General features: G+C 41.3%; 1 protein-coding gene and 1 long non-coding RNA gene across 2 annotated transcripts in view; one reads left to right on the top strand and one right to left on the bottom strand.

Annotated features, from left to right (window-relative positions):
* Positions 1–5,334, bottom strand: part of LOC133224225 (uncharacterized) — a 163,565-nt gene extending 158,231 nt beyond the window's left edge. Inside the window, exon 1 of the long non-coding RNA XR_009728793.1 lies at positions 5,175–5,334. This is a non-coding gene — a long non-coding RNA (uncharacterized LOC133224225). The remainder of the gene's footprint in view (positions 1–5,174) is intronic.
* Positions 4,742–15,687, top strand: part of PTPN1 (protein tyrosine phosphatase non-receptor type 1) — a 41,610-nt gene continuing 30,664 nt past the window's right edge. Inside the window, exon 1 of the mRNA XM_061375582.1 lies at positions 4,742–4,942. Within this exon, the coding sequence (XP_061231566.1) occupies positions 4,775–4,942 (168 nt within the window). The 5' untranslated portion in view covers positions 4,742–4,774. The remainder of the gene's footprint in view (positions 4,943–15,687) is intronic.

Below are 15,687 nucleotides of genomic sequence, written 5' to 3'. Positions count from 1 at the left end.
TGGTGACAAGTTTGGTAGAGTTTATCTCAGTATTCTCTTCCTAGCAAATGCTTGTTCTTTTACCTTGGCCTGAAGAGGCAGACATCAGGAAAGCCAGACAGCAGAAAAACATTCCTTTGATTTTAAAAGGATAGACTGGATACAGGGTTACAAGCCAGACTGAAGCTCGACACTGATTCTCCCACTGCTCAAGTTACAATAGCCACATCATTTAATTGCATCTTTTCTGATAAACTGTGAATGGTTTCTGACACCAGCATCCTCCTACAGTATCCCTGTGCAGTGACCAGTAAAATATGAATCCTCTGCTAGATCCATGCTGAGGTCACTAGCCTAAAACTTTGAGTCTAAAATGCTCTACTTGAACAATTAATATGCACAAAATTCCCTCAGTTTTGGCACAATTGCCTATGTCAATTTTTCTCTTTAGTCTAAGGCCCCAGCTCACCTACAGGCTCTCCACCCCTACATCCCTTGAGAAACCTGTTCCTGAAGACACATTTAAAGAGCCAGTAGACCACATTCTGAAAACAAAGGAAGGAGCTGTGGATGGGGATTGCCTTTCAGGTAACACCTCAGTGGTTACATCTCTTACTACACCAGGATGTGGCAGACCTGCTTTCAACTCTTGCCCCTGCCTGAGGGGAACATCTTTTGTGTCTCAGCAGTGTCCTAACCATGAGGTCATGGAGTCTGGTGCGGAGATCTTTTAGCCTCCCTTATGTATGTGAAACTGCTTTGCACAAACACCCACCCCCAGCAGGACTAAAATGTGAGTGTCCTTTCTGATGAGTTGCTTCAGACCTTGGCTATAGTAATTTTGTCCTTAACTCACGTTCACCACCACATTTTCTATTAAAAAAATTTCTCTGGCTTGTGTATCTTGCTCCCAAAGGTGGCTCCTATCTGTGAATTGAGATAATGTACTTTCCTGAACCCTTGACTCAGATACCTAAGCCTCTGAGAAGTACATAAAGTAAAACATTTAACAGTTTCCTAATTCTGCTACATCCTACTTTAGTCTCTCATTCTGAGTCTTCATCAAGCAGGCTCTTTTATAAGATCCGCTCTTAATCACCTGTCTCTTCAGGGAGCTTTAAAGTTAGTTGAGCCTCAGTATTAATTTGTGCTTGTGACTTCAGTATTTAAAAAATTACAAGCTAATGTACATTTTTAAGACAGAAATCACACCAAGTTACAGTACACCAGGCTTGCTCCTGACCTTACATCCAGTACCAAAGATCCAAAATAATTTTATCACATTAAAACTGATGCTAACATCAGAACAAAATCAGAAGCGAAACAGTCTCATCGCACCATATGACAATGTCCAATCACACTGGATTTTGCTCATGAACTTCCATGTACTTCAAAGCACCCAAGGCATAACATGTGAATCATTAGAACTTTGGGTGGTGTTGCAAAATTAGTGAGAGGAAAACCAAGACAGAACAGATCTTCACACAGTAACAACCCTGAACTACAACAAAAGAGAAAATCAGAACAAGGAATTGCTCAGATATAACACCAAAAGGACATGCCAGAGGGTCCGAGTCTTAGCTCTGTTGCACATAGGCTGTATTTCTGCTAAACACAGATACAAATGTGTACAGAGCGATGGCATTAAGCATGTGGAATGTGAATGACAAGCTTCCCAGCTGCACACTGGAGACACAGCCTGCTAGAACTGGCTTAATGCTAACTATAAAGTTGCATTCAAAAATCAGTGAAGGAACAACATGTATCATACTTGCAGACACTTTAATGAAGATTCATTACACTGGCTGTTTTAAAGTAGGTCATCTCAAAATGCTGAATATTGTTAGCAGAGAACAAATTAAAATTTTAAAATTATTAGACTGAATAAGTCATTTTGTGGGTTTTAAGTGAGTTAAAAATAATAGAATTAGTTTCATTGTTCTGCTACTGTTATTTTTTAAACTTGAGGTCAGCCTGTTTCACATCATTCTGTGGGTAGCTGGAGCCTTGTGTATACTGGAGCCAAATGAAAATGACTACAAACCCCTACAACTGTTACAAAGCAAAAGGTGGGGTGGTCTTCCATTCAGCAGGAGGAACTCCAGAATTCCCACCTTCTGAATGCACTTGATGGTTCCATGAAGTGGCATATGTGCCCTTTACATTGCTGCAGCACCACAGGATGTCAAAGAGATGAAGCCTATTATTTGACATAAACTAGAATCTAACTGCAAACTGTTTCTGAAATAGAAATCGTAATGTGTATCACTGCTGCAAATTGCTTCTTACCTCTTTTCTACAGGCATAAATAGCAAATACTTATAAAACAGTCCATCCCCTCCAAAATCTGCAATTTTTTAATAAAGTCATTGATTGAACCAGAACAACACATTTTAAAATGTTACTGGTCACACACATTGCAACTGTGATAGACATAAATCTATGAAGAATGTAAGACACACTAGCAAGTTTTATAGTCTTACTTTCTGGGTTACTGTATCAAATCTTCAGCTGAATTATCAATTTGTTCAGGGCAATATACCAATTTTTGTCACTCAACGCAATTATTTCTGTGACAACAGTACACACTTAGCAGAATATATTGCTGATGAATCACTGACTGAAGAACTTGTACTGATTTTATTTATTACATCCATTCAGGTGACATAAGCACAAATGAATGTATGCTATCTTCCCTTATAAAATGCTTATGCACTGCAGTAATTCAGTTGCATTTAGCTTCAGCATCACAAGCTCTGACCTCTTCTAGGTAGGAACAGCTTTATGTCTGCATGAAAAATGGCCATCCACAGGAACTGCTCTTTGGTGACATTATAAAGATTCATCTCTCAGTATGGTACCACTGAAACACAGCAAGACTCTCCACGTATGCTCACAACTCATGACCCTGAATAACAGGGAAAGGGGAAAGCAGCAAAGTTGTTAAAATTGTTATGCCCCCCGGTCCAGTAGGTTAAAAATTCACCACCTGGACTCAAAGATCCTGTGTCAGAACAGCCAGACTGGGAGAGAAGATGCAGTCCCCCATCTTTTAGTAATACGGAAGCAAGTCTCAACAGGTAGAAGCCCTTTAATTCACGGGGTTAACATTGCATCTTCCTAGTTCCAAAAATCAAGAGAAATCCCACGCAGTAAAAAAAAAGCAAAAAAAAATCTTTTTAATACCATTTGCTAATGCCTCTATGCAACACAGCAGCTGACTAGAAAATAATGTTTCACTGTTTACCTAGATTAAGACTTTTATCCTATCAAGATGCTTTCACAGCTTGCCTTTGGTGTGGGTGCTACTATTAACCCCTTCCCAAAATTCTGGCCCCCTCAGCTCACATCTCTGACTAGTCCTCTCCTCAGAGAGCATCCATTTGCACTTACATAGCAAGTCTGGATCTGAATAGCTGAACAGTGAGAGGGAGCCTCTTCCAAAGACTGTGCAGTGGAATTATTAGCAAAAGAAGGGGAAAGCTTCCTCCAGCAGGAACAATGAAGCGGTGCGAAGGCTGCAGTTAAGCTATGAAATACTTCTGTCTTTATCAACATTGATACATCCTGCCTGGTGAGAACTCTACCACTCTGTCTTCAACCCATGCTGTACTTAGGGTATGTATAACCAAATTCACTCCTGAAAAATGTCAATCTTACAAATCCACTCCCACAAAGCCCATTTTGGGTCAGCATTTGTGCTGCAGACACCAGGTACACCAAGCCTGCACCAGCCCTCAGGAACAGTGTGATCTAAAAGCCTGAGAAGTAGTTATCTAACAAACAGAAGCTGGCTGACATCAGGAGTGAAAATCTTGCTTTGGAAATGAAGTACAATCTAGCATTATACATGGGATAACTATGTCCATGTGTTTGGAATGTCTGGTCTTGAAACTCAGGAAGAAAGACCTTGACTGTCTGAGATTTGTAGGCTATACCTTCCTTTGGAAATGAATGGCTTAATGAAAAGGGTAGAGTAGAATGACACGTTTACCTCCAGGGATAGGCCTGTAGCACCCTGCTAGTATAGGCCATTTCAGAGTAAGAATTCAAGAGCTGAGGACAGATGATCCAACTCCATTTGGAGCTTGTCACATCACACACTCCTTTAAGTCAAAGGGTGTGGGACAATTGGCAGAAACACATTTCACACTGCGGGCTGTGTAACGGTGAAAAATGAACTCTCCATGCTCCGACTACAGGCAGAATGCCTTCCCCATCCATGAAGTGGACCACACACATACACCCAAGCACCCTGTGCTGCCAGGTCAGGCACTTGCTGCCAGCCCACCCTTCTCACAGCCTTTCCTCTGCAACCAAATGGCCTCATGAGAAGTTTGACAAGTTTCTAACCCTCTTGCTGCAGACGAAGCTTGAAAACATGAGTTCGGGCCCTTTCTCACGGCTCAGGAACCAGAGGACCAGCCTGGAGCCCAGGAGCTACAGCCAACGGCTCCGTCTGCTGCTCCCGCTGCCAGACCCCACTAAGCCGTGGCTCGCCGCTGCCACCTCCAACCTGCAACCCCTCAGCCCTGCCGGGGCCGCCCTACCTGTCAGTGCGGCCCCGGGCGGGTGCGGAGGGGAAGCGGCTGCGGCCGCGCCCGCCCCGTTTCCCGCCGAGCAGGTCCGGACCGGACCCCACCTCAGGGAGCGTTTGAGGGGGGGAACCTACAGCTGTTACACACCACTGGCGCCGCGCGCCCCCGCTCCCACCGCCCCGCGGCTCTCGGGCCGCCCCGGACGTCGCGTCGCCGGGGCGGGTGCGTAGTTCCGGCGGGGAGAAGGGAGGGGTGACATGCAGAGCGGGCAGCCGCGGCCTCGGGAGCAGCTGGAGCCGGAGCTGCCGGAGCAGCGGGCGGGAGCGGCGCGGGGGGGACAGGCCTGGCGCGGCGCCCCCACCATGGAGATCGAGAAGGAGTTCCACCGGCTCGACCAGGCCGGCAGCTGGGCCGCCATCTACCAGGTGAGGGGCAGCCCCCCGGCCCCGGCGCTGAGGGGGGAGCGCTCCTTCCCTTACCCTCCCTCTGCTGCTGCCTGGTCCTGCCCCTCTCCCATCCCCGCGGCGTTGTGCCGAGCTCCCTCAGCCTCCCCTCTCCCTGGTCGGAGCTTTCCCGTCCCCGCTTCCCTCCCGCCGGGCGCTGAGGGGGCAGCGGGAGGCCCCGCTCGGTGCCCCCGCGCCGCGGAGCCCCTCTCACCTCTTTCTCCGTGGGCGGGGAGCGCCGGGCGGCTCCCCCCCGGCGGCGCTGCGGGTGCACGGGCACCCTGTGGGCAGCGCGCTCCGCTCGGCGGCGGGCGGAGACCTCCCGTACCGCGGCGGGGCTGCCCGCGGGCAGGGGTGGGAGCGGGGCAGCGGCCCCGGTTCTGTGGGGCGAGCCGCGGTTGTCTCTGCGGGACCCCTCAGCCCCGCTCTTTTTCTCGCTCCGGATTCCGTTTGGAGCTAAGCATGGACAGGAATTCGCAGTAACCGTTTAAAGTTGCCCATTTCCTAACGTTAAGGGAATAAATCTTAGTATCCTGTTTGTCGTCCTTTATTTCTATTAGCAGTGATAGGCAGCATTGCATGCACCTAGGTTTTCAGTCACTTTAATAATAGCCGGAAGCCAGCTTGTTGGTGTTACTTGTACAGTTACCTGGTACTGGTTCTTATTATTTAGTTTACTACATTTAGAGCTTTTTGGTGACATTTTGAAAAACGTGTGTGGCAAACATGAACACTTGTAAGAATATTTGTCCGCTGGAACCACCTTTACACACACAAGCAAGATAAATGAAGGCTTTTCCCTTTAAAAAGTTCCTTGCACATTTATCCAAAATGAAGTTTAAAAGGAGATGAAGCGCATGAATGGGTGGGCGGGTGTGTTCAGTCAGACCAGGCAGCATTACTGTAAAATCCATTTGAATGTTTAAGCTGGTATATTGCATAAACTAATGAGTTTTAAATTCATATTTGCAACACAGAAGTTGGGCTTTGCTTCCCTTTCGCTATGGATTTCTCTGGCAATAGACATTTAAGAGAAAGAGTGGACTTCTCTAAAAGTGAAATAGATGAGCTCCAGTTTCAGAATCACAGCAGGCAAGCTTTAAATATAGTAATTTGCAGGATGAACGCTTCTAGTTGTTTGGCTATTAGAGAATAAGCATAAAATCTTGAGCATGCTTTTCAGAAGGTCATTTTTTTGTTAGAGTATTTAATTTCCTGCGGAGTTTCAGGGTTTGCTAACTATATCAGTTGAAAGTCATGTGCATATATGACGTTATGTTTTTGCTAAACCGTTCTTGATGATTTGGTATGTTGCAGGCTTAGTGCTCAGGAAATGATTTTGAGTAATATATCTCTGTCATGGAGGTGGTGTATTTCTGTGGGTGCAGTTTAATTACAGAAGTGATACGTATAAAGAGAACGAGGGACTGTGGAATATTTTCAATGCAGGATCAGCATTCAGTGATATTTTTGTCCCACTGTCTTTGAATGATGTGACTCAGTAGCCGGCTCAGACTGTGGCACAGCACGAGGTTTGATTGAGGACTAAGACTCAACTCAAAAAAATAAAGTGTTTCTTTGATTTGCATCCAACTATTGACAAGCAGGAGAGGTGGGTCTTTTTTTTTTTAAGATTGATCAGTGTATGCATTGATGTCATGTAATTCCTCAACAGCATCTTTTAAATATCAGATGTTGAAAATGACATTTTGGCAGATCATGTACATCTGGAAGAACGACATACTTCACTATAATCCGTGCTTTTGATTTCTGGGCTTTGACATTAGCAATGCAGTTGTCCTAAAAATACCAATCCTTTTAGGTATTTTTAGGCCTGAAGAATAGAGTCAGTGGAATAATGTATGTTGTTGGTGCAGAAAAAAAATCATCTTCCAAGTTAACTGTACCACGGGCTTCTTGTATCTAGGTGTTACGATTGTAACTGCTAAAATTCAGAAATGTTCACCAGCATTCCATGTGAAACATAATGCAGTTTACTAACAGGCACCTCCTTTTGTTTCTTGATCTATTATCTAGAGGTACAGAACTGCACAGCATCTAGGGGAGGAATAATGAATGCTACAGGGAGGTGAAGCTGATCAGAAGAATGACTACACGGGTGCCATGTGACTTTGAAGGATTAAAATTGTCCAGGCTTCTTTTTTTCTGGACACGGGAAAGCTGTGTTCAGCTATGATAATAGTACAGTTGTGCAAGAATAACATTTGGATTATTTTCTTAAACCTTAAATAGTCACAGGAGGGAGACAAAAGCGTTTCAAAATGAAGACCTTGTGTAGGTGATTTTGTGACAATCATGTCTTGGGCACTGCACGTGTAGTGCAACTGTTCTCTGCCACAGAGTGAACACTGTTGAAACACTCCATGTTTTGTTGGTTTTGGTTTTTTAAATACCCAGTGCTGTTCTTTCCTTTCATCTAGATTTAATTGCTACAAGAACTACGAGATCGTATTGAGGTTGTTCAGAGACCCAGTAGATAAAAAGGACTGGTCTGGTTCTGTCCATGGCTTGTGTTGTAGAGAAACATGCTTAGAAGATAACTAATAAAATAAGAGCTGATCTTAGCATACGAACAAACTTAAAGGAAAATGGACAGCAGATTAAATGTGAGCTTTGCAGTGTGATAACCAAGGTGAAGGTATGCAGCAGAAAACAAATGCTTAAGGGTAAGTGAATAATAGCACCCTCCATAAATATAATTAGAAGTATCAATAGGAATGAAAAACATTCACTCTGGAGATATGACAACAAAGAAGCAATAGCCCAGAGCTAAGAAAAGCACAGTTTAGGCTTGTTTTTAGAGCTGGGGAGAAAAAGATACAGATACTTGTCCAGAATGTCAAAGGAACAATGGATTTGCGTTTGCTACAGTGACTGCAATATCAGATTTTCATGGTAATTTTGTATGCAGAAGATTTCCAGAATTTTAGGAGGTATTTTAATTTCTAAGTTCTTATACAGGGTGATAGAATGAGATATTATCTTAAAAACACAACCCTCAAATACAGGTAGAGTTGCTTCTTGTGTTTATATAAGCTGGTTATGTTGACTTTAGTATGTTGGCCAATGATATTACTTTGATGTGCTTATCAGTAACAGTAAAGATACCTCTGAATTATTCTCTGATCTACCATTCAACTGGGATCCCATACAACATAGATGGAGGCAGAGCTGACTCCTAGTTTTACAGAAACATCTATGGGGACAGCTCATGTAGAGAAGGTAGCAAATTAAACTGTGCACTGTTCTCTAATAGGTTTTTTTTTAGTCAGTAGAACACAAAATAAGAACAAACTGGGTGTAGTCTAGATTTTCAAATATGTTTGGAGGCGAGTGTACTGAAAACAGAACTAACTACATTGCTGTGTGTGCTCTGGAAAGTGCAGTTACAGTTTGGTTTGAGGCCTGCAAGAGACACGCAGCTGTTCTCAGTTTCTTTATTATTTTTTGAGGATATTTTAAAGTAATATTAATGTGAATGTTACTTTTTTTTTCCTCCAACCTCTCTAAGCTAAACTAAAATACTACAAATTCTGAAAGCTAATAAGCTTTACCTATGGTATGGAAGATAAAGATCTATCGTGGATGTTTCAGACATCTCTGCCAAGAGAGAAAAGGCATGGAAGGAGGTTTTTTTTCGACATAGTCACTGTCTCTGGAAAAATATTTGTAGAATATGTATATAGATTTTAATGATTAAAGTAAACTGTGAAATGGTTGACCCCGTAGACTGGGTAGCAGTGTGGTTGTGTTGTGTATTTAAAGTAAATGAACAGGAAGTTCTACTGTGTTTTCAGTTTATAAGCTGCAGTGAGAGTTAAGGCTTTGTGCTGCTGCATTTGGGTTACTCTTTTGCTCTGGTGCTAAAAAAGTTTAAACTTCTTTGCAGCAGATAAATTGTAGCATGAGCATGACTTATTATAAATGCATCTTTGTACTTTATTCTGCCAGTTCTTGCTACTTGAACATGCAGGTCTCTGCATGCATGCCTCACCACTTCTTAATTCATGCTATGTTGATTCATTCGAGGCTTAGCTTAATTGGCTCTGGTTATGGAAAGCTAGTTTAGAACTGACAGTTGCAAGGAGTCTCTTTTTTTGACTTCAGTACAGCTAAAGATACTCCATGTTTTCCAGTGCTATACAGCCCCTGAATCTTGATACAAATGTGGGAGAGGCTCCAGTGATGGAGTAGCTAAGTCTCTGTGGCTTGCAAAGCCAGTAACTGTCACAAAATCAGACTTTGCCTTCATTTGCAAGTGATGGTATGTTCTGTGATATTGAGAATGTTTCAGGGCACTCAGCTGCATTCATTAGTTATGCTGCTTTTTCAGATCAAGACCAATTGTGTCTACTGATGGCAAATGCAAGATTGAGGAAGTTCCATTATATAGAGCTCCAGAGCTGCTTAGTTTTACTTGGTTTTCAGAGTTTAAAATCTAAGTACTTGAATCCAGATCTTCCATGATAGCATTGCTGTAAGTAGAACATTGAAAAGTGGAGCCTCTTATGGCTTACTGTTAAGGTGATAGAATTCGCTAAAAATGTAGAAATTGTACAATGTGCAGACAGTACTACACCTGATTCTGAGCACCTTCAGGAGGTTTTTATGGCCTTGGTGTGTTCTTCCACGTGTTACTTATTCCTCTTTCTGTCTGCTGTAAGGGTGCATATATAGAAGGAAACTGACAGTTAAGGAGAATGCAGTGTTGGCCATAAGCCAAACGATGTTAAATTCAAATAGAAAAAGCCCTTGTAAGTAGAGAATAAAATGTGGTAATGGCAGACCGAGTATTTCGGAAACTAAAATAACTTTCTGTATATTGGGGGTAGGTTTGAATTAAAAGTTAACAAAACATGAAAATTAAAACTTATCTTATAATACTTGCTTTGCAAATGGGCTTTCTCCAAGGGTTCTCTTTAGCTGAGGCTTTCTAAGCTATGGTTTATACAGAAATACCACTGCTACTTGTAAACATATCAATTCTCAGGTTTTAGGTCAGTGTCATTAGCGTGCCACAATAATCTATTTGGATTGTGAATTTAGCCACATTAAATATCTGAGGATATCAGTTCTTTGAAATTCAGAATTTGTGTGTGATTCAGAGTGGTCATCTTTTAATTAAAAGAAGTTGGAGGAGGAGAGTTTGCAAACAAAAAAGTGAAACCCCATCTATAAAAAAGGGTAAAAGCTTCAAGTCGTGCATCACTTGTGCTCTAGTGAATGTGAGATTTGAGTGGGTTGTTTGAGCCACCAGATAATGCCACTGAATTGGTTTTCCAGTAGGCAAATAAACTTTTCTTTTCTTTACCGGCCCCATATGCAAAATGGGATTTGTGTTCGGTAAAGTGTTAGCTTTTTTTTAAACACAAAATTACACCTTTTGTAACACAAGAAGGGAAGGAACAAAAAACATGTAGAGAGTATCAGTATCTGTTATGCATAATTTATTAAGTTGTTTTCTAGTAGGCTTTGGAGATTCGGTGTTTGGGGTGTTTTTTAAGTACCTGCAAATTAAGTTAGTGCTGTGTGACAATAAGGTCAGGTCCTGTAATGCTTTGGGCAGTTCAACATCAGAGGAGGATTTTCTCCTGTGGCCATAGGCTGTCTTGCAGCCTTGTTCACCTCTTTAAACAGAGGCTGTTGCCCAGAAGTAGAAGGGTAAGTTCTTGGCATGGAGCAAAAGTTCTTCAAACTGTGAGTTGAGTAGGAGGCTTATTAACAACAAATTGATTAGTACTTGAATACTGTACCATAAACCTACCAAATTAACAACCAAAACCCAAACCCTTTAGCTGGAGTGGTTAGTTAAAATGTTCTTGGGTATAGGATTTCATATTAAAGTTTACTTAAATCTGCTTATTTTTGTAACTGATTTGGAAAGAGGTTCATATAAACTGAGATAGAGGAGAAACATTAGAGAACTGCCAAAGATTTTGTATCATCTTCAGTGCTGCTGTGAGGTGCGTCAGTGTTCCTGCATTGTACAGAATGACATGAATTGAAAACTTTGTTATTTTCAACATAGTAGACTGGAACATTTGTATCTGCACCAAAGCATGCACAGCATTGTTGTCAGGAAAGCAGCCATAGTGAACAATGTCTGCAGTTTATCCTTAAAGGACCAAGTTATGAAAATGTAGAAGCAGATTCTCTGCAATGTTCATAATTAATAAAACAAACTCGATCTGATCTGGAAGCTTTGATGTTTACAGCACTTGCCATTGGGATTTATTTTTTTTAGTCATTGGTCAACTTGTTTCATGTTGATTTGCACAAGAAACATTTTTTTGTTTATCTTTCTGGTGCCAGGAGACATGCCCTTGCTGGTTTGGCTGGGAGAGGCACTGTGATACAGCATCAGAATACCTTTGTGTGTTCACTTTGTAGATCCTGTGGTGCAAATGCCAATTCATTTTCTACCAAACCCTGTGAATTTAGATGTGCTTTTTCTCTCGCCCACGCGGAATGCAGCTAAGATTCAACAGCTTGCCTGTCATTATACTAAGAAAAAGTGATAAAAGTGATTCTTGGAAATTCATGCGATTCTGCTAATAGCGATAGCTGATCTACTTTCAAATTCGGTTTGTGCTTTCTGCAGTTAAGAAAAAGGGTTCATAGAACAGTGGTGAAAAATCTGATGTCCTTGTTGGGAAGGAGAATGAACTGGCGTAATAGGAAGCCTTTGGATATGTTTCCTTTTTTTATTTTTTTTTTATTTTTTATTTCTAATTCTTTTATTTCTAAGTTGTTTTTTCCATGTACTTTCACCTTGCACAATAATTTAGCCTAGAATGTGGACTGATAAACACATTATATCTGTAAGTTACTGGTTTTGCATTTATAAGTAATGGAGTAACAAGTTGGTAAAGGGCAGCTACTTGTGGAAGCAGTGTGCAGCCAGCTTAGTTGAGAGATCTGTGTTTTTAACCAGTGTAGCTAGAGGTTTTTTTCAGCTACAAATATCTATCATCGACACCAACTCAAGATGTAATTCCTTCTGAATTGTGTGGGTTTATGGGGTTTTGTTTGTTTGTTTTTCGTGGTGGCTTTTGTTCTTGACATATACTTTCTTGCCATCTCCTACCTGTTCTTGTTGGCATAATAAATTATAATATACTTTTAAGAGAATTATTTTGCACTGATTTGTTTCACAGAATTCTTCACTGATACTGAACACATAGCTTATTTAGTTGCTGTTTTGTTATCCTCTGGAATGGAAAAATATTCCTAGCTGAGCATATCTTCCATGGAAGAAAGCAGAGAAAAAAAACCTTTCTGCTGAATCTAGCCTTAATCTTATATCGGATTTCCTTAAGTAGCATACTGATAGCTACATTAAGGCCAGTTTCCTTTGTTAGGGACTGGAGCTAGATTTCTACTGTGTATATAGGATGTCTTGTTTTGTTCTGTGTTAGGATCCAGGACATTAGTTTCAGAGTTGTTTCAGCTCTTGGTTGTTGTGGATGCTTTGGGAAGATGTGGTTTAAGAGATAAAAAGACACCTTCAGCACTGAGGGTGAAGAGATCAAGACGAGAAAGATTTGCTTGTCTCGCCAACTGTTAGGAGAGATAGTTGAATCAGATTTGACTTGTGTGGTGCAGTCTTTTTCCTGTACTTAGAAGAAGGTTAAAACAGTTTCTGCATCAGTAGAAACACAAGATAACGCAACAACAAAGCAACATTTGCATTCCATCAGTATATGCAATTACAGAAAAACTTCCATGATGTTCCAGTGGCGAGTATGGAGCTACACAGATCTTGCTGCAGGCAGACAGCTCACTATACTTTTTTTGTACTAAAATAATCACTTGTTAAAAATGCTACTCAATAGTAGTATTTTAAACATAAAGTGGCTGTTCTATTTGTGATCTTTCAGGTGCTTATTCTTGTATCTCAAGTTCCCAGAATTTTATGCTTCTGTGAAGTGCATGATTCATCTAGTACTTGATGCTGTGAGCCCTTCTACAAAAGACACTCTGTTTCTCAGATTCTTTATATTTATTTGGAACAAGTGCTCTACACATAAAGGGGAATGTTCTCATAACCTTCTTCCCTTGTGCACATTTGAATGAGAATTGCTTGTTTGTATAATTTCTAATCCCACAGTAACAGGTTACAGTAGCGTAAACAGTGTGACCTTTTAATGTGATCACAGGAAGCAAATGTGAAGTCTATTTTAAAAATGCATCTTCAACTAAGGAAGAGTATACTTCCTTTCTCTGTCAGGAAAAATAACCCATAGTGGTTTAGAAGATGGCGATTTCATTTTACTGTGTAGGGCCTATTTTTTTCCACTGTCTCTGTACAGTGTTTGTAGCTGCTTGAAGTAGGACCAAATTTCTGGATCATTGTGTAGACTGTGCATCCTTGTTTTGTGTTACGCAGGCGTAAGTGACTGAAGATGGGGGCTACTGGAAAAAGCAGAACTCTGACACGAGCAGGAGGTTTTAGTAAGAGGAACTTCTTTTGGAAAGGAGGAGAGGGTGGGTCATTGGAGCAGGAAATGGACAAGTTCGACATGGTTTATTAAGCAGCCAATATATCTATGCATGTATTATAGGAGTTTTCTGAATATTTCCAGAAATGGAAGAAAAAAATGTTATAAAGTTTTAACCAGAAAAGGATGGGGAAGTAGACAAGTGGAAGCGGATGGTTTTGCTTACTCCCTTGACAGTTTAATTACATGGAAAGTAACATTGTTACTCGTTTCTTAAACTTGTGACAATGGCAGTTACTACCTGCAATGCGTAGTATGACATCAACAAGAGTCTTGTTTCTACATGTACCATGTTTTCATTCCCAGTACTAGCATCTTCTCAGAATTGGCCTGAAGTGTTTCATGACCAGAGCAGGTCTGCCCTTGTACTGTTTCAAAACTAGTATATTAAATACATGAAGGGACAATGTGTGTTGTAAACCAACAAACCCATTATTTTTATCCTTGCATATTACAACATTAGCTGTGGTTGAATTGGTAGTGTACTAAAAAAGTGTAGCATTGAGTTGGGTTAGTTGGTTGATTTGCCAGTGAGAAATACTATGTAGATAGTTCATTAATAATTTCCTTTAGATAGCTGTTACTTTCAGTTCTTCTACAATTATCACTCTGATAACCGTGTAACCGATAACCTATTAACAGACAGATAAAGTATGAGAAAGCATGTGGCAGTCTGGCTCTGGCTGGTGGAGGCAGAAACAGATGGAGAGCATAGGTGGTTTCAGCTGGGGGAAGCAAAAGATGTAAGCGGCCTGAGGTCCAAAGCTCAGAGGCAATCAGCTGCCTGCTTAAGGCGCAGGCTCAGGAATAGAGCTGATTTTGGGGTGTAATTCCACGTTCTGGTGTTTATTTGTTGTGGGTTTGTCAGACTCAGCTTGTTATCAGTAATGGTGAAAGACTGGAACAGGGGATTGAAAATATGTAAAATCTTTACAGCTGCTAAGTTACTGGATTTATTAGCGGAGAGGTCTAATCTTACAAGTCTTTTTAAAGCTTAAGAAGCAGGCAGAGAAAGGCTTCATGGAAGCTACTGATTTATGTCTTAGGTGTCATTGATTTCTTGTTTATAATTTTCATGGTTTAGGCATAAATAATTTGCATAAAACTTACCATTCAGAACCTCTGCTAAGAGCTTAGTGCACTATGTTTGGCTTTACTTGATTGCCTTATGTAGCCCAGTGTACAGGCCACTTTTCTGTGACTGACTGACAGCAGGAAATTCCCTATTTGATGTGTGTCTGCAAAGTTCTCTACCACATGGAGTGAGGTTTTCTGTTTTGTGCTTATTATCCATTAAGAGTAGCTAAATAAGTTGATATAGCTAGCTGTTTAGGAACAAACACTCAGACATTTCTTCTTTTCATGTGATAATGTCTACGGCTTTAGGATTTTCTTGTGCTAAAGTCTTTGTTAGCAGTCTGTTCTCCATATAAAACTCTCTCTACAGGCAAAGTTCCACCATAGAGTACTTAGAGAAAAATAATCCAGTCTTCTAGTAAAAATGTTTCGTCCGCAGCACTGTTCATTTAAGAGGAGGCACTTGTGTGTGTTTCTAATGCTGATAACCTTTATTTGTAGATCAGTGCTGAGAAGCCTTCAGTGTCATGGTCTTTTGGGGGGCAGGGGAATGGAAGGGGATGTGATAGGGGTGAAGGGTTTTTTTAAAGATGTTTGGAAGTTACTGTAGTTTATACTCCCCTCCTAGTTTCAGCTGTGTCTGGCTGCAAATGAGGGTTTGAGATAGCCACCAAATTGTAAAGCATGTTTAGTGGAGACTGATAACCAGCTTTGGCTGGCAGGAAGCGGAACATGAAGAGCGTCTAGTGGAGCTGTGGGGTGTTAGGTACGGCATGCTGTCTGGACTGGGAAAGAGGAGTTTAGGAAGTACTAGGAGTCATGTGTTTCCAGAGAGGATGCTGTCCTTCTAGAGGTAGAAGTTGTGAGAGTTGCTTGGGTTTGGTAAATCGGTGTTCTCGGAATGAATTATTTAAAACTAGCATACTAGTAGACGCATGAAGTGGCAAAACTGTTTATCTCATCTGATCTGTGCAACTTACTTTCACTCACAAATCTGTTTCATTAGCATGGAGAGGATTAAATAGTCCTTTGAAGGCCTAGCTTGTCAAGTTCTGCAGTCTTTTTCATGTACTGGAATGAAGAGTGCCAATCTGTCCTGTGTTAGGATGTCTGAAAGCTTATCTTGAT

The sequence above is a fragment of the Neopsephotus bourkii genome, unplaced genomic scaffold, assembly GCF_033783945.1.
Source record: "Neopsephotus bourkii isolate Nb327-2 ecotype Australia unplaced genomic scaffold, CSIRO-AGI_Nbou_v1 NB_1663, whole genome shotgun sequence".
Classification (NCBI taxonomy): domain Eukaryota; kingdom Metazoa; phylum Chordata; class Aves; order Psittaciformes; family Psittacidae; genus Neopsephotus; species Neopsephotus bourkii.
Note: the sequence above shows the minus strand (reverse complement) of the source record. Positions and strands in the feature narration are given on the sequence as shown.